The 22,275-nt window shown below is 42.1% G+C and overlaps 2 protein-coding genes across 5 annotated transcripts in view; one reads left to right on the forward strand and one right to left on the reverse strand.

The window, feature by feature from the left end:
* POLR3A (RNA polymerase III subunit A) overlaps positions 1-7,592 on the reverse strand; it is a 53,820-nt gene extending 46,228 nt beyond the window's left edge. The window contains exons 1-6 of the mRNA XM_019556083.1: positions 7,489-7,592; positions 6,858-6,993; positions 5,356-5,493; positions 4,583-4,754; positions 2,460-2,614; positions 261-500 (exon numbers count right to left, since the gene is read on the reverse strand). Coding sequence (XP_019411628.1) covers positions 261-500; positions 2,460-2,614; positions 4,583-4,754; positions 5,356-5,493; positions 6,858-6,993; positions 7,489-7,532 — 885 coding nt within the window. The 5' untranslated portion in view covers positions 7,533-7,592. The remainder of the gene's footprint in view (positions 1-260; positions 501-2,459; positions 2,615-4,582; positions 4,755-5,355; positions 5,494-6,857; positions 6,994-7,488) is intronic.
* Positions 7,593-9,509: 1,917 nt separating this feature from the next.
* Positions 9,510-17,300, forward strand: RPS24 (ribosomal protein S24). Of its 4 annotated transcripts, XM_019556161.1 has the most exons (7): positions 9,511-9,541; positions 10,223-10,288; positions 11,775-11,984; positions 12,434-12,544; positions 13,413-13,430; positions 16,752-16,775; positions 17,090-17,300. In XM_019556161.1, the coding sequence occupies exons 1-5, from the start codon at positions 9,539-9,541 to the stop codon at positions 13,416-13,418; spliced, it is 396 nt and encodes a 131-aa protein (XP_019411706.1). In that variant the 5' UTR covers positions 9,511-9,538; the 3' UTR covers positions 13,419-13,430; positions 16,752-16,775; positions 17,090-17,300. The 4 variants fall into 4 exon arrangements, with proteins under 4 accessions (XP_019411707.1, XP_019411705.1, XP_019411706.1 ...); XM_019556162.1 differs by lacking the exons at positions 16,752-16,775; positions 17,090-17,300 and adding an exon at positions 15,154-15,511 and having other exon boundaries at positions 9,510-9,541; XM_019556163.1 differs by lacking the exon at positions 13,413-13,430 and having other exon boundaries at positions 9,513-9,541.
* Positions 17,301-22,275: the final 4,975 nt, after the last annotated feature.

Consider the following 22,275-nt stretch of genomic DNA (forward strand, 5'->3'; position numbering starts at 1 on the left):
CTATAAGTGTGCTGCTGGTTTCTACTGCCTAAGTGCAGCACCCTGCACTTGTCAGTACTGAAACGCATCCTGTTCATATTAGCATCCTGTTTATATATATTTCAAAGGGTTGGATCAAAAAACTGTCTTTCATATTACACTTCATAACAGCCACATCAACTGATTGCTAGACTGGGCCCAAAAGAGAAAAATAAAGCCATTTACAACCTCCAGTTCAAATCAAACCATATAATAATTAAACTACATAAAGAACAGCTCACCTTTTTTATTACATCATTAAGGAAAATAATTTCTGTCAGTTTCATTGTCAAGTCATCTTCATTGGTGCCAGACTTCAAGTCACTCACTACAGATGGTCGGATACACAAGGGTGGCACCAAGAGTCGTGTCAGAATCAAGTCTGAAGGCTTTCCTGTCTCTGGGTTCATCAGAAGCAGAGGGATATCTTCTGCTGGGATCCTTTTAAAGCGGTTTAGCACTATTAAAGGGTTCAAGTTCTCCTGCAGAATTCAAAGAAAGAACAATCACAAAGTAACCTTCATGATCATTTTTTTTTTTCTGACACAACTAACATTTTCTGCTTTTCTACCTTCCATGTATCTGGAAAAAAAGTTTAAATATGAATAAAAGCACCTGGAAAAAGCTTGCAATTAAAGAATTTTTTTCCAAACATCTTGTTGGTCTAATAAAAGATATCACCTCTACTAAAGCCCTGATTACTTTTTCCTCTAAACCAATATGACTACATCCTGGATACCCGACACATGGACTAAATTGAATTTTAGCCAGTTTTTAAAAATGAAACCTTTATATTTTCTCAATGAGGAAGCAACTCTGACTGTCTGAAATCTGAGATACTGCTCCTGCCTTTATTTCAAGGTAATTTGCACCATTACAAAACCTCACAAGAGGCAAGAGACTTCATACCAGCTATGAACTCCCTTGCCCAGAGGAGTTTTCTATCTACTGTGAAATCCTATGAAATATTAACTTTCATTTCTACCCAGGAGAACTTGTACAATCTTTTCTCCGATGGCTGATGAAAAATGTTTGTGCCCGAAAGCTTGCCATTAAAGAATTTTTTTTGCAAAAATCTTGTTGGTCTAATAAAAGACCAGTGCCTGCCACCAATTATCTCTACTATGAGCCCCGATAGCAAAATGAAAGTTACTGCTATGCAAGCAAACAAGCATGTTTTTCTGATTTCTCTTATTTAAAATAAGCCAACTAAGAGCCTCCAATTCTGACTTGGGAATGGACACAAACAACAACTGGATGCCTATCAAAATTATAAATTGTTAGGCTAAATCTGTGGTGCTACAGGAGTATCTTAAGCTCAGACTTAGGGCTATTTAGCAAAATTATATTACCACAGGATTACACAGATGTAAACTATATTGCAAGAGCTGATGCACGTTCTTTACCATGATTCCTCCTCTCCTTTTGAATTCGTTAAAAGATACATTTTCCATACTAATTATTGATCCTTTCCTTTTCAGCTTTTCCTTTTGTACGAATTTTCTCTCCCCCTCTGCTACTTGTCTATTTGCAAAATTATTCAAATATTTAATTGCTACTTGCCAAAGCAATATAACCAATTTTTAACAATATGCTTGAAGTTAAGTATAATTGCTACTAATTTTGATTACTACTGTTTGTGAATTACAGAGCCATTACCTGATTTAATGTAATTCAGCACTACTGCCCGATTTAATGCAATTCATTTTAGGAAGCTTTACAGTGGCATTGTTGTACAAGGAGAATATTGTACACGTTTTCCATTCACTAATTATACCAACCCCCCCACCCCCCAAATTGCAATTCGAGAGAGTGATTCACACTTTTTTTTACTGCTGTTTTTAGTCTCTATTATTTAGATATCTTAGAACTACCAAGTTTATAAAAACCTGGAGGGAGGGGAAAAAACCCTTGTATAAATGTCAAACTGGTTTAATACACAAAAACTCACATATTGGCATATAATACTCTGGTCAGTACAACATGCACAGTTGTCAGATTATTTCTACAGGCTGGGTTTCTGAAAAATGTATTATCCAAGACTCAAGGTACCTATCCACAGAAGATGAACCTACATTATCTCTTCTCTTTCCGTAATAACAGGACCACATTCTGTCATAACACACTCCACTAAGACTCACTCTGCAGAACATAAAACACTGGTAGTCCTGCAGAAGCAGCATCCCTGCACTTTGTACACAGCCATCCTGTGCTTCTCTGGTAACTTCACTGATTGAAACAAGGCCCTGCTCTTTGCATAGACCATGTTTCCCTCTCTATATAGGGAGGAAACATTGAAGAATGATCTTTCCCACTGCTTCACAGCCCTGTTAGTCTGAACCAGCATAAGACCAAACTTTTACCCCCTACACTAGCCGCTTCAGAAAATTCAAAACTAGCAGATATTTCAATCCCTCAGCACAGAAGACTCACTCGCTCACCTGAGCTCTCCCTAGCAAGGATTCTATTTCTTTGTTATTTTCTATGGCAGCTTCGAAAGACTGAAGGAAATTGGATACAACTGGATCCACCACTTTCTTATTGGTCTTGTACTTCTCATGGATTATCTTCAGTAAACCACATTTCTTCACAGTACCTGTAAAAAGAATTTTGTTAGGAATGAGACTACAATATTTACTTCTTTATTTTGCAACAAAACAATTCTGAGTGGACTAGTGGCTTTCCAGGTTTACAACATAGATATATTTTATTTATTTATTTACAGAAGAAAATGCAAGTTTGCCATTGCTGTTGCCTTTTAATACTGTCTTTCCAGTTCACCTCAGTCATAACCCCGATCCTTTTTAAGGATGGAGGAGGGTGCATCAGTTCCTCTGCTGATTCAACCGCCTTCTTTATCAGACAGGAATTTTGTGATGTGGTGCTCCTTTAATTGAAAAACTCAATTAACATAGATCATCCAAATGGACACTTCTGATTTCTTCTGAATTCAAATACAAGGTTTAAAGAGTTGGGCCTTGATTACCTGTCCCTCGAGCAACTCAGTTCCCTCAAATATACGTGATTCAAATAAAGATAAACTGATCATCAAAATCAAAACAAAACAAAACTCTGCTAACTCATAGTTACGTTTATACCTTGGCTTAGATGCACATAAAGAACAAGCAGAAGATTAAATATCAATTTTTGTTTCTAATTAGTTTTAACATTTGGCTCTAGAAAGGAAAGGATATTGACTCAGGCCCAAAGCTGACATCTCCAGAGGTTTGCAATAAAGTATAGTTTAGTTATTTATTTTTGCATGTACAACAGACTGAGATTCTTAGATGATGAGAGTTTAGTCTTTATAGAAACTGTCACTGTACAGCTGTGTAAAAGCAATAGCTATTGGGAGGCAAATAGCAATTTGTTCCACTCTAGATTACATTAATTTTTAAAAGGAGTTTGGAGGGCTGAGGGGAAAATGTTTTAGTTGCTGAAGCTTGATATTGCCCTCACAAAGAGCATATATTAACAAGCATAGTTCAAATAATTTTTAGGGTTAATAAATCTCAGAAATAGAGTTCTTACTATATATATTTGTGGTCTGTGCACTTTGTTGCTGAAAGAAATGGTTAGTAGTTTAGTATTCCCTAAAAGTCTGATTAAGTACCATTACAAATAATAGGACAAGGAATCAGATTACTTCAGTTTTGTGATAATGATCACCAGGGAGAGAGTGGCAGTGTCAACAGTTTCCAACCCACTCTAGATAGACAGGATTTGGTTTTTAGTTTGTTTCTTTGTTTTCTGCAAGCATCTTTCTCAGGTAATGACCTGTAGCTGATAACATGATGGAGAGATCTGTTCTATTCTGGCAATTTCTACACATTGCGTGTAGATGATCTCATCACTTGGCATAAAATTGAGCCCAGTGAATTCAGGGGCAGACCTAGAATTCTGAAAAGGGAGCGTATGGTTAAGATCAAGCCAAACTCTGGAAGAGGAACCAATCAGCTGAGGGAACCTGATTCTGGGCTGCCTGGCCCCTCTTTATGAGATGCTCCCTGCCTGCACCATCATTGACTACCCTAACATCCCCAGGGCTCCCTGTCTCCTGACACCTTTACATCAGAAGGCAACAGCCACCTCACTCAATCCAGGCTAGCATTCCCTCCCATGCCTCCGAGTCCTGCTTCACTCAGAAAACCCTCACCTTGCCCTCATGAGAATGTGCACTTGATTGGCTGTTTGGAGTGTCACTCAACCCAGGCAGCAAAATCGCAAGAGACAAGGGGAGAGTCCACATTATATTTCCCAGTATACACCAGACCAACATGCCCAAGGGTTGCTAATGCCACCTCCCCTAAATCTGCACTCAGGGCTGGTGCCCCTATTTAAGTATTCTTAGTTAAGTATCCTACACAGTAGGAAGGGGGTTCAACTACACCACTGTACCCATTCCCCTTTGACCTGCCTCTCAGTTAATTGTATGGTATCCCTTAAAAAAAAGCCATATTTACAGAATAAGATGTCATTCTGGAATTCAATGACCTTCATGGGTTTTAGTGCAAATATGTTTACAATGAATAAGTCATCACCACACACCAGCATTCACACTCACCATTAAAAGCCCCACAGTAAGGACAGATACTTTTCTTTCTGCACTTTTCAGAGACTTTCTTTTTCAGTCCTCGTTTCTGGAGGTATGTCAAGCCAGGTCTCTTCAAATAATCCAAAAACTGTTTTTTTTCCTCTGAGGTCAGCATAATGCGGCAACAGGTTTTGCAAATCATCTTAAAAAGGTAAGCACAAGAAAGCGGAGATTGCACAACTGTAACTAGAACAAACCGTTAGAGTCTCTGGATGAAGGGAGCTGCTACAGTCCTTTACCAGCTGTTATACATGGCATTTCACAAATGAAATTCCACTGCCTACATGTGGGAATCCAATTAGTATGCAGCACACAGTCCAAACAATGAATACAAGAAAATCGTGTTTATGAGGATGAATTGAAGTTTTTGCAAAACTACTTAAGAGCAAGAATATCAGTGCAAATCAGATGCATCTTAGGTTTACTGGCCCCACACAAAAAACTTTGTACCATGCAATTTAATCTGACTGTCTCAAAAGGATGAAGGATTAAGTCAAATAGGCAGATTCCACATGCATCATAAGCTTTCTGTTAGGAAAACAAAGCCTGCTGTTTTAATAGGTTAATGTTTTCAATACGTAATACAATAAACACTGAAGAAAATAGCTGGCATACACTACCACCAAATATTTCGTAATCTCTCATCAAATAAACCAAATGAAAAGTAATTCTCATCTTCTCCCTTTCTCTAAAGTTGTCATGATCACAGTCACTGCCCTCAGAACCAACAGGGCTATTTTTACCTGTAAGATACCTATCACAGCTTTAAAGTAGCCAACATGGAAACATGGCAGTTCCAAGTCAATGTAGCCATAATGCCCCAAACAGTCAGCAAGATTCTTCCCACACGTTTCACATGGACGGTCCTTTTCACTGGTACCCTTTGGAAAAAGCATACAGGAACTTTTTAGTTGTGGCTAAACTAGGGGGACAAAACATGACAGCTACCATTTGAAAGACCTCTGGGAAGTTATTTTGACTCTGAAGAACTCTCCAGTCAGCAGGAATAGGAAGCACTCCTATACAACTCCCCTGATGACCAAACTGCACATAAGGAGTATTACACCTATGCCTTTTTCAGCTTGAAAAGCTATAGCAGTGACATGGCATGAGATGTTTGCCTAAGCCAGCAACCCCTGGCACACATGTGGAGCACAGCATGCAGGGCCATTTTCCTTGGCATGCGCTGGGGCTGGGGAGATGAGGCAGCAGCTGTCTGCAGCCTCCTGGCTGCAGCCGGCCCCGGCTCTGGGTAGCTGCTGCCAGCTGGGAGCCCTGCTGGGAGCAGCCTGAGCTCTGTGGCTACCACCAGCTACCCAGAGCTGGGGCCAGCTGCAGCTGGGAAGCTGCAAACAGCTGCTGCCTCCCTGCCCCAGCTCTGACCCCAAATGGCACCGTGCTGGCACCTGCTGCCTTCCCAGGGCCAGGGCCGGGGCCTGAGCTCCTGGCCCTGCTGCCCTCCCCTGCATCCTCTGGAGTACAGCATGTGACCCAGAGAAGCAGTGCACAGAGGGGTCACACAGGGAAGCTGCCTGCTGCTGCAAGTTCCGTACTTCCAGGTCACACTTCCCCTGTGTGCACAGGAGCAGCGCGGGCAGCACACAGGGTGGTGCCCCTCACTGCTGCCCCTGCCTACAGGGGAAGTGTGGCCAAGGCAGTGGGGAGCTAGGAGCAGCAGGCAGCTACTGTGCCAAGTTCCAAAGCTGCTCTGCAGAAGCAGTGGTGAGGGCAGCACAGAAGGGAGTATCACCGGCACTTGCTGCCTCCTGGGAGTTTAGGGCCGGGAGGCGGCCATGGAGGCAGCACCTGGCCCAGGTTCTGGGTAGCTGCTGAAAGCCACAGAGCACAAGCAGGGCATCCTTCCATGTACCTCCTGCCCTTGTTTTGTTTTTCTGGCATGCCAGCACCCTGGCACCTTCCAAGGTAGACATTGTGGATTTCTTCAGCACTCCGGCCAAAAAATGTTTCCTACCCCTAAGCTATTCAATGTCCATCAAGTTGATAGCATGCATCAATTTTTAAGGGACGAAGTGTTTACAACATGAAGGGCCTCAGCAAGTCACTAACTCAGAGAAGCCGAGGAGGTAGAATTAGCTCCCTCCTGCACCAGCAGCATAAAGAGATGCTTGCATAGGACACCTGCTCTGTGGCTGTGCAGCAAAGTTCAGTTTCCATTTCAACATGGTGCATAAGTTATTCAACAACAGGTGCTAGGTAGAAGCAAACAAGCATCAGAAGTTCTTACCATGCGGTGGTCCAGAACCCCATACTGCAGCGGGGCATGGTGGTTGTCCTGGCTGTACAAGTTCTTGCTAACCACTTGGATGTGGGCCTGCTGGCGCATCTCCTCAGGAGACTTCATCCCAAAGCAGATGTGGCTTCTAAAATGCGAGAAGTCGTCACAAACCTTAATTTTAGAGCAGCCGGGCAGAGGCAGCCACAGCAACAACGTGGGCACAGCAAGCTCCACCCCCGCAATACCAGACACCATCTGTGAATGAGCTTTTTGATGTTTGCCAAGTCAAAAAACTAAAGCCCAGCCTTGGGTTCTCCAAGCGGGTGGCCTAGAAGCACAGGCTACAAACAGGTGCCCAACAGTGGCTTTCCCTGCCTGCAGTTGCCCTGGGCAGGGCTCAAATCCCAAAGAGGCTGCCAGAAGTGCAAGGACACCCTGGCTGGTCACTGAGAGACCAGATCTGCAGTGCTCGGGCACGGGGGCTCTGCAGTGAAGTGCCAGGGACCAAATCGCCCAGCTCTTCCACCCGCAGGGATAGGAAGGAACCCCTGGGCAACCAGACGTGTCCCTGGTACCGCCACGCTGGGGCAGGGACGCGCGTGGGACACGACACACACACACCCCGCTATGGGTCACTTACATCTTCTTGGCCACATCCGTCTCCCTGAACTGCTCCTTCACCATGGTGGCGGGAGGCAAGGAAGCGAGGCGAGACCGGACCGAGTGGTATTAGAGAAAAGCACGGAACACAGCCCCGCCCACGCCGCACTGCAGCCAGTCCCAACCCCACCTCTTCCGCCTCCGACGAGTGCAGAGCGGCAGCTGAAGAAGGAGCCCAGACGCAGCACTGCCGGCTCCCGCCGCGGCGACACCTGCCGGCCGTGACGGGCAACGCGCGCAGGCCGGAGCCCCGCTCCCGCGGGCCAGCCCGGCTTGTGCTGGAGGTGCGGCGGGGCCTCGGGCCGGGGTAGCGTCCGGGCAGCGCGCTCGAGTCAGCCTGCCAGCAGGGAGCACCCCTTCTGCCCTCAGCGCCAGGCACCGCGGCCGCTGCTGGGTGGGGGCGGGGGCGGATTTGCACTTTATAGATTCACCCAAAACGAGAGATGTTTGGGCATCTACATCTATACTTCTGTATCTCCGTATACCTATATCTATACAGAGTACAAGGTTTTGAGCCAGAAGCACACTTCCTCGGTGGCCATGCCTGTTGGAATTGGTCCAGGGAACACACGACTGTAGACAGGGAAACGCAGCCCACGTCTTTACCAGCCCGCCTGCCATTTGGGGGCAGACCAGCTGCCCATCTAGCCCAGTAGCCCATCTGGGACAGTGGCAGAAGTGGATGCTATATTGCAGAGGTTCTCAACCGTATTTGTACCAGGACCTATCTGTAAACCCCAATAGCCAGCCTGTGAGAGAAAAGCCATCGTTTCCCAGTTTTCTCCTTTACCAAAGAATATGTTTTTAAAGTTTGTTGATCCATTTTTTAAGTTTCTTCACAATCCTGTCATATGTATTCGCAACCCACAGATTGAGAAATGCTGCTATAGAGGGAGTGATCTGAACCAGATATGTCCCTGACTTGGTACCCTCCCTGCATCCATCGTGCATCCACTCCATAGCCACTAACAGATTTCACATGGGAATCGATGCAGTCCCTTTCTGAACCTGGATGTGATCCCTGCCTCCGCCCCGTCCCGTAGCAATGAATCCCATCAGTCAAGTGTATGTTGCAAAATAAAAGTACTTGCTCCTGTTAGTTTTAAACCTGTCACCTGCTCCTGTCAGTGGGTGCCCCCAGTTCTAGTGCTCTGGGATGTGGCGACCAGCAGTTCCCTATTCCCTTGGTGCAGACCCTTCTGGATTTCAGAGACCTCCTCAGCCCTCTCCCTCCCTTGCTGAGGAGCCCTCTTAGTCTTTTCTGGTCTGCCTGGCAATTGCTGTTCATTTTGGCTGCCCTTGTCTAATTCCACAACACCCTCCTGGAGGCCTGGGGACCAGACCTGCCCACGTATTGAAACTGTGGGTGTCTTTTGAAGTAAAATCTTAATGTGCCCAGGAAGAAGAGATTTTTCTATTTTATTTTTTAATGTTCTGTGTTTGAAGCCAAAAGAGCCAAAACAAATTCCAAATCCAACAGTCAGTCCAGACCCATAAGTGGCCCTACCACCCACAAACATCCTCCACCCCCACCTGGGGCTTCAGATGTTTCCAAAACCTTAAGCAGGCATCCTGCTTCCAGGCCCAAGCCAAGAACTAGAGATCTGAGGAGCAGCCCCTTCACGCGGGGCCTGAGCACAGCTCCCACTGCTCCCCAGCCTCGGCTTGTGCACCCTGCACTGCTTCGGCTTCTCCCCGCTGGTGAGCATGATGTTGCCTAGAGGGAAATGAGAAGCCTCACGACAAGTGGGACAGGCCAGTTATAGAGACAAACACGAAGCGGACCCCCACCTCCCTCACACCAAGGGCAGTGCAAACACCAACGGCACCCCCACCTCCCGCTCTGCTCCAGCCCCAGTATTTTCAGTCAGGCACTAACACGGTCGCCTCCCTGCGGCGCTTTCACTCAGGCAGTATAGTAGACACCCCGGGCGAAGCCCCGGCCCCGCAAAGCCCCACGCGCCGGCTTATGATTGGCTGCGCTGCAACCTTTCCTTCTTTCTCGACTGCCAGGAGTGCAGACCGCTGCTATGGTGAGCGCTCGCGAGGCCGCAGCTCCATCCGCCCCGGGCCGGCGCCATCCCGCCCAACCCAGCGGCTCCGCTTGCGCATCGGCCCCGCGCTCGCCCTCCGGTGCCGCCTGCACCGGCATTGGGGAGCCCGGGCCCCGCTGCCCGACGCGCTGCGTCCCGGGCCCAGCCGAGCTCGCACTGCAGTTCCTCGGGCGGCTTCCCTGGGTCGGGCCGGGAGCCCGCGCTGTGCGGCGCGTTCTGCGGCTCCAGCCGCCCCGCTCGGGCTGGCCGCTCCCTCCTTTGGCCGGGAGCCCGAGCAGTGCAGGCCGTGGCTGCGCCTGGCCGGGGTTGGGGGGCGGGCTTCAATCCCCAGCGACTTACGTGGTTTAGAAGCAAATGAGTCTCTAAGCTGCCTCTAGCAAACCTCGCTTGGGCATTGGTTTCCCAGGGTAGGGGTCAAGCTTGTTTCCAGTGCTGCAGCTATGCAAAAAAGTCGGGGCTCTTTTTCTTTCCTATTGACTGGGGTGGGTAAGGGGGAGTGTTGCTTTGTCTGGCTGTGACTGCAGAACCAACTTGTAGCTTTTGCAGCTTGGCTCTCAAATTTATTCAAAGTGGCATATGAACTCTTAAGCATGTTAAGGCTGCTTCATATGACCTGTAAGCTAATGTGCATTAATGTGTGTGTGTTTTGCACTTACATAGAACGACACAGTGACCATCAGAACCAGGAAGTTCATGACGAACAGACTGCTTCAGCGTAAGCAGATGGTAAGGATATATTGAAATGCAGCTGCTGCCTTCATCTGTTTTAAAATGCTGAATTACTTATTTTGTGATTGCCATCATTGACTTCTTCTCTGCTGAAAAGTTGTCACCTTTTAGGATGGCTGAAGGCAGGAAAGCTAGGGATAAGATTATCAATCTTCTTGGCTAACATGTGGAGTAGCTTTCTTCTTACTTGCTGCAGCATTAATCTTGAAAAGTTTTTATCTTGATTCTTAGCAATATGTTGTTATTAAAAAGAGCATCTTAAAGACCAGTCAGCCCTAAGCGCAGGCGTATACACGTTTCCCTTAAGGAGACACCTAATCCTTTGTACTTTGAGGTGGGCAGGTGCTACAAGTGATGTGGAAAGAAAACATGGAGTGGTGTTTCTGTGAGGGCTTGGGGAAGGAAAGGACACTCATTGGTTCTCACTGGAGTAGATGATGCTTGAGTTTGAATATCTTGGTAAGGGGGCTCAAGAAGATGAATGGCACTTTGCTACCTACTTAAGTATTTGTCCACTCGGCCATTTCTTCAGGAATACTGGTAAACTTGATCTAGGTGCTTGTATAGTAGCCAGGAAGGTAATTGCTCCTGAAAGTTCACAAACTCTTGACCATAATAAGATCAATTAACTTGTCAGGAACAGATTTCTGCATGGTATTAAAATACCTTTATTAATGGATGTATCCAAAGTTGAAATGAATTGGGTTCTGCCTCAGTTAAAGTTGGTGGTATCTTATTTTTAAACAGAAGGCTTCCATTAGACGGTTTTAAGGTTATATCCATTTAGTGGTACAATTGGATCTCTTGAGTATAGTTTCAACAAACTACTTGTTCTCTCATGAACAGGATACTGACAGTGCCCTTAATCTCTCCTTTTTCTGTGGCAAGTTAAAGGCTGTATTTAATGTTTTGGGCATTGTGCCTCATGGTTATGTCTGAGGGCTGTTCCTGGAGTTTTTAGGAATATATTACACACTGTTCAGGGTGGCTTAGATAAGTGGGGGCCAAACTTTTTGGCAGGCATGGCTACAGATGAGTCCTGCACTCACTTCAAGTAACACTCCAGTTCCCATCCACTGCCCACTCTTCTGTTCACCTGTTTCCTGCCATATATTTGACTCTGCTGCTTCTCCCCTCCATGATCTGCCACATGCTACATGTTTCCCCTGCCACATGTTGGCTACCCCTGTTTTAAATGGAGATGACCCTACCTTGAGCAGGTATTTGGACTAGATGACCTCTTGAGGTCCCTTTAAGCCGTTCTCGTCAATGAATAAAAATGTTGTTCTATCCAATTTCAATCAAGAGCTTTTCTGTTGAGCTTTTTCAGAAAGGCTTCTCATCTTCATTAAAACTTTTGGCTTCTAGCTGTGGTACATCAAATACAATGATTCTTCTCTAAAATCTGACAAGATTGTACTGGTTAAGATAAGTTTGTGATGTTTTCAGTATCTGAATACTACTTAATACAATTTTTCCTTAGGTTATTGATGTTCTTCATCCTGGGAAGGCTACTGTCCCCAAAACAGAAATCAGGGAGAAACTGGCAAAAATGTATAAGACAACCCCAGATGTAATATTTGTCTTTGGCTTCAGAACACATTTTGGTGGTGGCAAGACAACAGGCTTTGGCATGATATATGATTCCCTGGACTATGCAAAGAAGAATGAGCCAAAGCACAGATTGGCCAGGGTAGGTTTCCCTTTTTTATTAGAATGCATAGTGCTGTGACACTTGCTCTTGATGTTAAACAGATCGTGTGCAATTATAATGCAAGACTTAAGTTATGTGGGTCTTTTAACATTCTGTCAACAGTAAAATTACAAGTACAGGGTGTACAAAGGTCTTAATGTCCTGTCACTGAGCAGTACATTTTAGTAATAACTGATCATTTTGGTCTATTAGGGCCACAAGAATATGCATTTGACTTGAGTAGTTTGGCTCAAAGCCAGAACTTTTTTTCCTTTAATCCCTGGAGTTTTCATTTCAGGTAGCAATTTTTTAATAGGGAAGTTAAAGTTAAATTTTGTAAGTTCTAAGTAATATTGTTATAAATATTACAGATCCAGAAATTTATAAATAGCACTAAAAGTACTTGATATTAAGTATACTTAAATAATTTTTATTAATTCTTTTACTAGCATGGCTTGTATGAAAAGAAGAAGACTTCCAGGAAACAGCGAAAGGAGCGTAAAAACAGAATGAAGAAAGTCAGGGGCACAGCCAAAGCAAATGTTGGTGCTGGCAAGAAGGTAGGATGAAAGTTTTTTCCAGGGACCAGAGACTAGATAGTGGCTTTAAAATTTGTTTGAAGTCTCTTTTGTCTAAGTAATCTCCTTTTTTTTTTTTTTTCCCTTTTATCTTTTACCTTTTTCTACTGGATAATAGAAGGTAATAGACATGGTGCTGTATAGTTTTTAGCTCTGCAGTAGTGTAGTTTGCTCACCTTTGACTGCTCCTTATCTAGTATGAAGTGAAGTTTTAACTGACAGCATGTTCAGTTTTGCTTCAGTTTCTCATTCTATGGATTTTGAAATTTTAAAATTGTTTTGTTTTGCTGCAATCCAGAGTAACTGAGGTGTCATTTTGCATCACTGAAATTCTTGGTTAACTAGAGGATAACCTTTGTTCTTTTCAACTTTAGACTTGTTCTTTACACCTGAATGGTCAAAAATGTAGCTTTTTGGAATTTGGAATTCTAAGCTTGGAGTTGGGGTGCCACAGTGTAGTGCACTCTAAAAGCGAATGCTGAAGGAAGGCAAGATGTTTCCATGCTGTTGAGTGAAAGAAGTGATAGTACAGTTCAACAAGAATAGGGTTAACTCCTCAGATGGAAAGGGGCTGGGACAATCTCAGGAACAAAGAAACTGTTCTTCCTTAGATTTTATATATATATAAAAATGCCATGGTTAAGGGTTTTTTTTTTGGACCTCCAAAAAAAAAAAAAAAAAAAAAAGATCAACAATTCTTCAGCACTGCATAATACTGTGGGTTACGTGCAAGTGTTCGAATTTAACAGCTTTGTAGTTGCTCATGTCTTAAATGATCTAATACCTCTTGAATCCTAGTAACCTTTACTTTCACCTTTTTCTTTCCTACTTTCTTGGAATTCTTCATCAGAAATGAAGTGTCTAGCAGGTACTGAGAATGAGCATGAATGTGGTGACTGAGCTATGTATCACTTAAACACTGGAGATGCCTTTAATAGAAACACTTGCTTTGCATGCCTCTGTTCTTGCTCTGAACTCTCTCTTTTTGCCACTTTATTGTACTGCATTCTGCTACATGTACAAAACTGTTCCATGAAACCTGAGGGAGAGACTGTGATTTAAATTTTGCTCTAAGTAAGATCTCGGCTCTCTTTACCATAAAAATACAAGTCTTTTGGAGATCTACCTGCTAAATTGTTGTGTAGAAATAAAATAACCAGTGTGGAAGAGGTCAGGACTTTTTTAAAATGCACTATTTTGGAGGCATGAGTTCAGAAGTAGGGACCCAAAGTGCAGATGCATGTGTAACTTGCATTTTGTTATGAGCATACTGTATTTTCAGGAAAACTCAAGCGGTGGTGTCATGCATATGAGATGGACCTGGAATAGTATAGGATACTGACACAAAATAATCCTTAACTTACTTTTTTTTTTTTTTTTTTAATCCTGTAAAATCCTAAAATACAATGTACTGTTGTGTACACCTTGTCAGCAGTTAAGCAGAAGCCACCTTTTTTTGTTCCATTGCTAACAGCTTCATCATATAAACAGTTTATTTTCCATAAATGGAGGCAGTTAACTAAAAACAATTTACATATACGATGCTTCCATTTTAAAGCTAAGCTGTTTTTTGCATCATTTCTTACTCTTCATTATTAATGTTTGGATATTTTTAATATTGCTGTGTTATTTATTAATTTTATTTTTAAAAAATGAGGCGGGTATTTTACTTGCATTTTGAGATCTCAGTGTAAATGAGATGGAAACCACAGTACAAGGGAAGGGTTTTTGACAGCTGACCAAGCCTTAACTATAAGCAATGTAATTTTGAAAGGGAAGCAAGTATTCTCTTGACTCTTATCCCATTTGAAGTTGTTTTTAAAAAACTCTAAATTAACTGGTGGCAGTGCTTGAAAACTTTTTCTCTTGTTTCCTGGAACAGTGAAAATCTACATGGATTGCTTTTATTAAAATAAAGGCACAGAACTTTTTGGTGTTATTTATGGTATGTAATGACCTGATCCCAATCTCTGCTGTTATTATGTACCCACTATGGGAGGAGAGACTTCTGTCTAAAGTACATGATGCATGATGATGCCTCTTTACTTGATGCTTTCAGTTGGGTTATTGCTACTTTCTTATCCCTGTAGAAAGCCTTTCAAGCCTGAACTTAAACTTCTGTTTGAAATGGGTGTCTGGGAGTATTATTAACTGCTTACACTTGGGAGGTTATGATTCAAAGAATAACTTTGAAGAAGGTTTGTTGCATAAGTAAGTGTGGTGATTTTCTTTTTTTTTGGATAGATGGGAGTAGGAAGAGGCAAATCAGATTGCTCACCTACAAAAAAAAAATGAATCTAGGGTATACTGTTCATTAAGAAAAACTACCTTGGATTTAAGTTTTGCTTACCATTTAATACCTGACACTCAACTAAGTTCCATCGCTTTCTTTAATGCAAAAAGAATTGAGGTTCATTAGTCCTGAAAATGTGTTCTATTGGAGCTTAAATAATTTCAGGTGCCTTAATTTTACCTTCCCTACTTGCCTGATTTTGTGGTCTGAACCATTTCATTGTACTATCAGTTGCTTGAACTGTAAACAAGAGGTTGATTTTCTATTTTTTGCCACTGTAATGCCTTGTATTCACTAAGAATCTGTATATTAGACCTTTGTTTCCTATAGTTGTGCTGGTGTAGACTCCAACAAGTGTGTGTATACAAGCAGCATTTATTCTTTTAACTGGTGCACATTGAATCCTTGCTGTTGCTGTGGTGAACCTAGAGAAGTTTAGTATTCATGTTATTCTCCAAGGTGGCACTCCACGGTGCTTTCTGCCTGACAGACCTTTCTGAACAAATTGGTCTGATGGAGTGGATTGTTGCCTATGAAAGCTTAAGATGTGCTGATAGTTGGTCAGTGATGGATATAGTTAGTTTGTTTAGGACAATCTTCTCTTTTTGAGTCTTTGCTTCCCACACAATCTGAGGGTGTGTTAGAGGGTAAGCTTGTAAACAAATTTAATTTCATGTACAAAGATCATTTTGCTTACTGGACCACTTAGCCACTGTTTATGGCTATATAGAGAAGCTGTGTTGCATAGTGCCTCCATCAGTGTTCCTTACTGCTGCTTATTGTCACTCTCTACACAAAATGGCTTTATTATAAAATTGTTTTTAGCTTTGTACAAATGTTACAGCCACTCTGCAGGTTCCTTGTGAAAGTTTGTCAACTGGTCGGGGTTATATAGTTGAAGTGTTCTAGATTTTATTACAAAGGGCAAAGCTTTTTCTAATTAACTGTGCAAGGCTACTTCCGTGTCTTCATTTGACTGGAAAAGTGACCTTTTAAAGCAAAAGTTGCAATAAACAGCTGATCTGCTTGTTTGTGTTTATTTCAGCAATGCACTGAACTAAGTGGGTGGTGAACAGTTTCTGAAGAACTAGAGTTATTCATGAACAGTCAGCTTAGTATAGTATGTTTTCTATTAAGCCAAAGTGGTAATAGCATCTATTCATGGAACAATGTTCCATGAGTACTCCTTTGCTTTAGGTGTATACCTGTGTCTGCCAAAATTAAATTTAAATCCAACTACACCCAAAGCTTGCATCTGAGAGAGAATTCTGTGTGTTGAAAAATGTCTGGGTTTTATTTTTATAATTACATGTGCAAATAGGCTGCCGGCAGTACTCAACTGTGTATGTCAGCGTTGCTCAAACTGGGTTGCAACCCTGGTGGGGGTTGTAAGCGGCTTAAAAGGAGGCTGCAGACTTCCCAGGGGGTACTGCAGAAGTGCGAGGCAGCAGTGGCACAGAGTGGTGGATGGTGGCGGCTGCCATGTGAGCTCCCCATCCCCTGCTGCCACTATCCAGCACTTGGGGTTGTGGTAACATAAAGTTTGAGAAACTGGGGGGGGGGGCATAGTAATTCCCTTGTAAAAATTCATAGGTAACAAAGGATCAAAAAAAGTCTTGTTAATTGCTGCAGATTTCTTAAGAAGCTTGTAGTTGGCTTTAAGCTTCCAGGCAAACAGTCCTCTTTCTTTTTTTTAAGAGCACAACTTAAAACAAGCATGAAGCCCAGCAGTGCCCTTTATAGTGGATGAGGAATCCTCAAAATTCTAGCTGATTTTATTATTTATTTAGCAAATGCAAATCCATGCAGACTTTATAGGGCATCATGACCTGAAAAATTTTGCTCAAGTCTATTATTTAAAGGATTACTGACTTTTTTTTCCATTTCCTGTTTCAGTGAGCTGATAAATAGATCTTACAGGTAACTTTTTTTGTTTTTGTTTGTTTGTTTGTTTTTTAAGCGTTTGACTATGCTGAATGTCTGGTGTTCTGACTGTGTGTTTGTCATGAACTGCTTTGTGATGCTTTATACCCTGGATAATTATGCCATCTCCTGTGTTCTACATTGGCACACGTTACAGCTTAAACTGTATATAATGATGTTGATAAACTGCACCTTAACTTTTACATGGAGGATAGGTTCTCTGTCGCTTACCCAGTGTAAAGTGTGAATGACTATATCCTGTTTCTTGGATAATTTTTGGGACTGACTTGTTTTGTTTTCTCTTCCTACAGAGAGACTAAATTATTCTGGGAAGACCTAGGTGGAGATGGTGTTGATCTGGCTCTAACCTGTTTAATAAACTACATAGAAAATGAAGAGTTCTTTCTTGTTTTTCATAGAGTTCAACATCTGCTATTCAATATCATAAGCAAATGGAGAGATGCAGAATTGTTTAGATCTGTTGCAGTGTTTGTACTGCATTAAAATGTTTTTATAACTAAATGTTTTAGTACGAACCTTTCTCTTGGTGTTTGTTTTCATACTGAAGTTCTTGCGTTTTTCTTTTTTTTGTTTTGGTTTTTTCCTAACTATGTAAAATGGAATGCAAGGGCCACTGAACTGCTTTACATTTTTATATCTGTGACAGTTGCTCATTTGAAGCTCACTAGAAAACTTCGTATACAGTATTCAGGCAATCTGTGCGCAGTAAAATGCTGTAAATTGACTTACCCCATAGAAATCAAATAAGGCTTAGAACTGTTAAACTTGAGCACTCTGACAACTGGCTACTTCACTTACCACTATACTGATTTGGCTTTGATAGTGGACCATGTAGATTTCTAAATGTAACCTCTTCCACATCTTGCCCAAGAAGAGTAAATTGAAACTCTGGTAAATGTGATGACAAATAATGATGTAGGGAAGACCATGGTCTGTAGTGACTAGCAGAATAATCCACTACCCAACTACATTTTGACAGTCCTTAATGCTTGGGGTAAAATATGCACATCAAAAAAATAGTTTGAGGAAGATACTTAGAGTAAAATTTACACTTCTTGAGGTACCAAAAAAAAAAAGGGTTCTCATTTCTGTCTTTTGAAAGACAAATACCTTGCAAACATCAGAATGAAGACTAAGCCCTGGGGCTTGATGAAATCTCAGTGAGGAGGGGCTTGAAGTTAGTGTTCTTGCTTGTACCATATTCACCCAATCCAAGATGACTTCTTTTGATTTTAAGATGACACCTTTTCTCTGATATGTAGAATAGCAAGTACTGCCAGGGGGATTTTAAATTGTCCTGCTACTGATATGACACAAAAAGTGGGTTGGGTGGAAGGATGCTAGGTCCAAGGTGCCAGACTCCCTCATTCCCCTGCACTGTTTTTCCACTGCTGCCTCCCCCCCCCCCCAGTTTTGTTTGTTTGTTTGTTTGTTTGTTTGTTTGTTTGTTTGTTTGTTTGTTTGTTTGTTTGTTTTCCACACACCCCACTCCCGCCCCGCCAAGCTACAAGCCAAATCTTCCCTGGTTTCCCACCCCCACTGTCTTCCCCCATACTGTCCTAGGTGTGAGCCCCTGCCCCACCAAACGAGCCATTTTGGCCCAGGGCAGACAGTGGCTTAGCTCCAGCTTCAATCCCAAACCTGGAACTGAAACCAGATCTTGGCTGCTGCCTATTCCAGACTAGTATGTGATGGGTGCGGGATGGTTAATCCTGTTTTGGGGTGGTGGGGGGAGGGGTGTGGATTATTCAAGTAAATATGGTAATATCAAATACTCAAAGTTCTTAAGTCTCCAGTAGTTTTAACTAGGTACTGAATATTAGTTGCTTGTTTCCCACCTCATGTGGGTTTGGTTTTTGCTTTTTAAGTGAAGTCTACAGGACTATAACAGACAAATACAATACTTTAAAACACCTAAAGGATAGGTATGAGCTCATCACTTGTGAATTCTAAGATAGTGGTCTTCAGATGTGTGTTGTATGGGGTTTTGTTTTGTTTTTTTAATTGCATTTTTATGTCAGTGAAGCTTTTGTATGAATTCAGTATTTTAGATGCAACTGCACTGCAGAGAGATTCATGCGTTATTTTCCCATACTTTCATAGTAGATTTATTTCCAACTCAAATTTTAAATGCCACCCCATCCAAATTAATCTTATGCTAGGCAAGCAGATCAGAGCTGAGGAATCCCTGATGAAAGGGCACATGCTAAATGCAGAGACTTCTTTGGTCTGACAAAAGCTTTTTAAACCTGAAAGCTTGTTACAATTCCCCCTCCCCTGCAACTATTTAAGTTGATCTAATAAAAAATATCAGATTCACCCAAAGAACCTTGCTTGAAAAGACTCACTGATTTATTTTGACCTTGAATTGGGTCTTAAATGTTATTCCTAAGATGCCAGGCTCCTTTAAGTCTCCCAGTATATACTGTTTACTACTATTAACCAGAAAGCAGCTTTGTTATTAAATATAGCAAAACAATCGCTAGGGGGTAGTGTGCACACAGCAATACAGATGCCTGAATGTGTGCTATTGAAGCCTTCCTCTTAGACATGAAAGGGTTTTTTTTTTTTCTTTTTCTTTGGATGGTTAAAGGTAATAAACAACGAAAGTAAACAAAAATAACTTCATCTGTTTATAAATTTCAGGAGAAAAACACAAAAAACAAAATATTAAATGACTTCAGCATTTATTGTTTGTTATAAACAGTATTATGTATTTGTTTTTTATCTGCAATGAAATATGTACATACTTTTCCTGTTTTGGAATCTTATTTTTAACTGTTAGTGAGAGAGGTTTTTTGATAAACCATGCTTTTGTGGTTTAAGAACCTTGTCCTGGCACAACTGTTGCCCAACCCCTCTGACTGCAGCCTTATCTAAAGAACAAAACTTGGAGAAAAAGGTATCTATAGTTCAATAGATAATTTATTTCCAGAGTGTTACTCGGCCTGTTTTACTGTGCTGGCAGATTTTGAATTTTATGTGTATTTAGAGAGAGATGAATTTATCAAATAAAGCTGAAATCCAAAAAAAGTTCAAAATTTTACCAAAGCAGAACACTGTGAATATACACATCCTCCATAATTTCTTCAGCTTCAGCAATGTTCCTCCATCATATCTTGAGTGAGTTTGTGATATTCCAGTACAATTTATCCCGTGTTTGTAAATTAATAGGCAACTGAGCATCTGGAAGGAAAAAACAACTTTAACTTTGTATTTGCGAACTACATCCCTTTTGCTTGCTATTTGGATACTCATGCTAGAAATTTCTACTGGCCTTAATTTTGGGATGCTGGGTGAACTTAGCATCCCAAAATTAAGTGGTTTGAAATTTTGAGATTAGTTGAATGCTCAACATGTTATTTCCTGAATCTATTGTCAACGTTTTGGAGTGTTCTTTGCCACTTTACAGCCCAACCCTGGCTTCTGTCAAAAAGAGGACTTAGCAGACTCATAATGACATGACCTTGAAGGTATTAGAAAAGTATAAATACTTTTTTCAAAAAGCATGTTTATCTTGGAGTTTGGGGAGGGATGCAACTTTTACTACTAATAAAATGAAACTAAGGAAAGTTCCTAGCCCCTAGAAAGCTATTTCTATGAGGAAGCCTCAAGGTTGAATCTGACTAAATTGGATAAATCAAGCACCATTTAATGTAACAGGGATAAGATACAGGTATGGGTGGTCTCTGCTTGGTGAGCTTGTAGTCAACAAGTAGAGCAAAACTGGAAATGCAGAAACTAGTTCCTTTCTTTATACATGCTCTCTTGGCATGTAAGAAGGGGTTAAATATTTATGGGTCTTGTGGGGAAAAATCAGCCTTGAGGGGTGCTACTAATGCACAGCAATAAATTCTGGTGCATGTGCCAGAGTCTATTGCTGCTGGGTGCCATGTTTACACATGGACTGTAGCATGCCAAGTTGGCTCTAGCCCTGGCTGGCAGCAGGTCTGGGGGGGTGTCTTCCTGCCACCCTGGTGCTGTTCCTACCCAGCTCAACATGCTGCATGAAAAGGGGTTTGCTGAGGCATTTGGGTTCTCCAATGCAGAGCTAGCTGACATGGAGCCCCCACAAGTTGCTGCAGTGCTTTTAAAAAAAAAAAAAAAAAACTGCTGCAGGGCAGTACTTTTGTTAACAATTATTAAGCTTCACTGGAGTTAACTAGTTTCCCCTGTCTTAATAGCACTGCACATAGATGCTGAGATGCTTACTGCAGAGCTAGTTAGGCAACTTTTGCAGCAAGTCTCATGTACACATGTCCAAGGTTGTTGAATGAAGGCAGGGTAGGATTCTAGTCAGTCAGGACTACAGTCTGCCTAGGAAGCAGTATGGAAAACAGTATCAAGGCAGAAATGAGGGAAGAAAATGGAGGCCAAATTTAGTGGTGCCCTTAAGTGAGAATGCAGGAGGAAGTATGCCATGGGGAGCAACCCTGAGTGGGAGACAAGGGGGAATATAGTCCCTTTCTTTACAAAATTGTAGTAATTCATGAGCAAAACCGAACGGACACTCCAGTTTACATTTGCTTCTGCTGCTCATTCTGGATTTCTCTAAATAGCTGTACAGTATTTGTCTGAAGAGCACTAATAGACTTTTAGAATTGGGGTGGAATACAGAACTTCATGCTATAACAGCTGTTGATGTCTACAGTTCATATTAGAGAGAGAATGAATACTTGGATTTTGAACTTGAAACCCATTCCAGATTGGGTTTCAGTAGCTAATAAGCTCAAGCTGCAAGAATGCCGTGAAGTTGCATTTGTCTTTAAAAGGAAAAAGAGCCTGAAATTCACATTTCCCCATGGATTTTTATCTTCATTTGGAATTCAATAAGTTCCCTTTTAATTTTAGCCTTCACTCTCCATAAGGGATGTGGCTAATGAAACAGCTATGCAAGTGGCTAAAAGGCATCCTGAGCCCTGGAAGATAATTGTATTTTTTCGAAGAGTTGGCCATGGGCAACAAGTACTATAATAAGAAGAAAACACAGTCTTTCTTTCAGTTATTGCTATTCATACACACAGAGATCATAAGTAGGGTCAAGTAGTGAGTAAGGCAGAAATACAATTTTCACATCTGTGACTTAATGTGGTAGATATTGTACATTCTGGGGGGAAATGCAGTGCTTGACTAGAGGCAGATGAGGAACATTTATACTTGTGATTGTTGGGTTAAGATTCAGCTTGTTATCTATTGAGGCTTCCTAGATTTTAAGCTGGCCTGGGCTGAGAGAGACATACTTTACTGACCTTCATGATTATCTGATTTAATTATATTGGACCCCCCACCTTGCTATCATTTTCTGTCAATTTTTTGTTATCCTCTTTGAGTTGGGCCCAAGCACCATTTTGTTGATCCAATAATGGGCTATAATGGCCAATAATATAACTCCGTTCAATAGGTGACAATACTGGTGGCTGTGTGGTAGAGTTTCTGCTTATCACATGGGAGACCCAAGTTTGTGCCCTATCTGGGG

Source organism: Crocodylus porosus, unplaced genomic scaffold (genome assembly GCF_001723895.1).
Source record: "Crocodylus porosus isolate Cpor-Errol unplaced genomic scaffold, CroPor_comp1, whole genome shotgun sequence".
NCBI classification, from domain to species: domain Eukaryota; kingdom Metazoa; phylum Chordata; order Crocodylia; family Crocodylidae; genus Crocodylus; species Crocodylus porosus.

Excerpts from the sequence above, each read along its gene's own strand:
- RPS24 (XM_019556160.1), top strand. Across the intron at positions 10,289-11,774 it reads TGCTTCAGCGTAAGCAGATG|GTTATTGATGTTCTTCATCC; the intron begins GTAAGGATATAT and ends ATTTTTCCTTAG. Across the intron at positions 11,985-12,433 it reads CAAAGCACAGATTGGCCAGG|CATGGCTTGTATGAAAAGAA; the intron begins GTAGGTTTCCCT and ends TTCTTTTACTAG.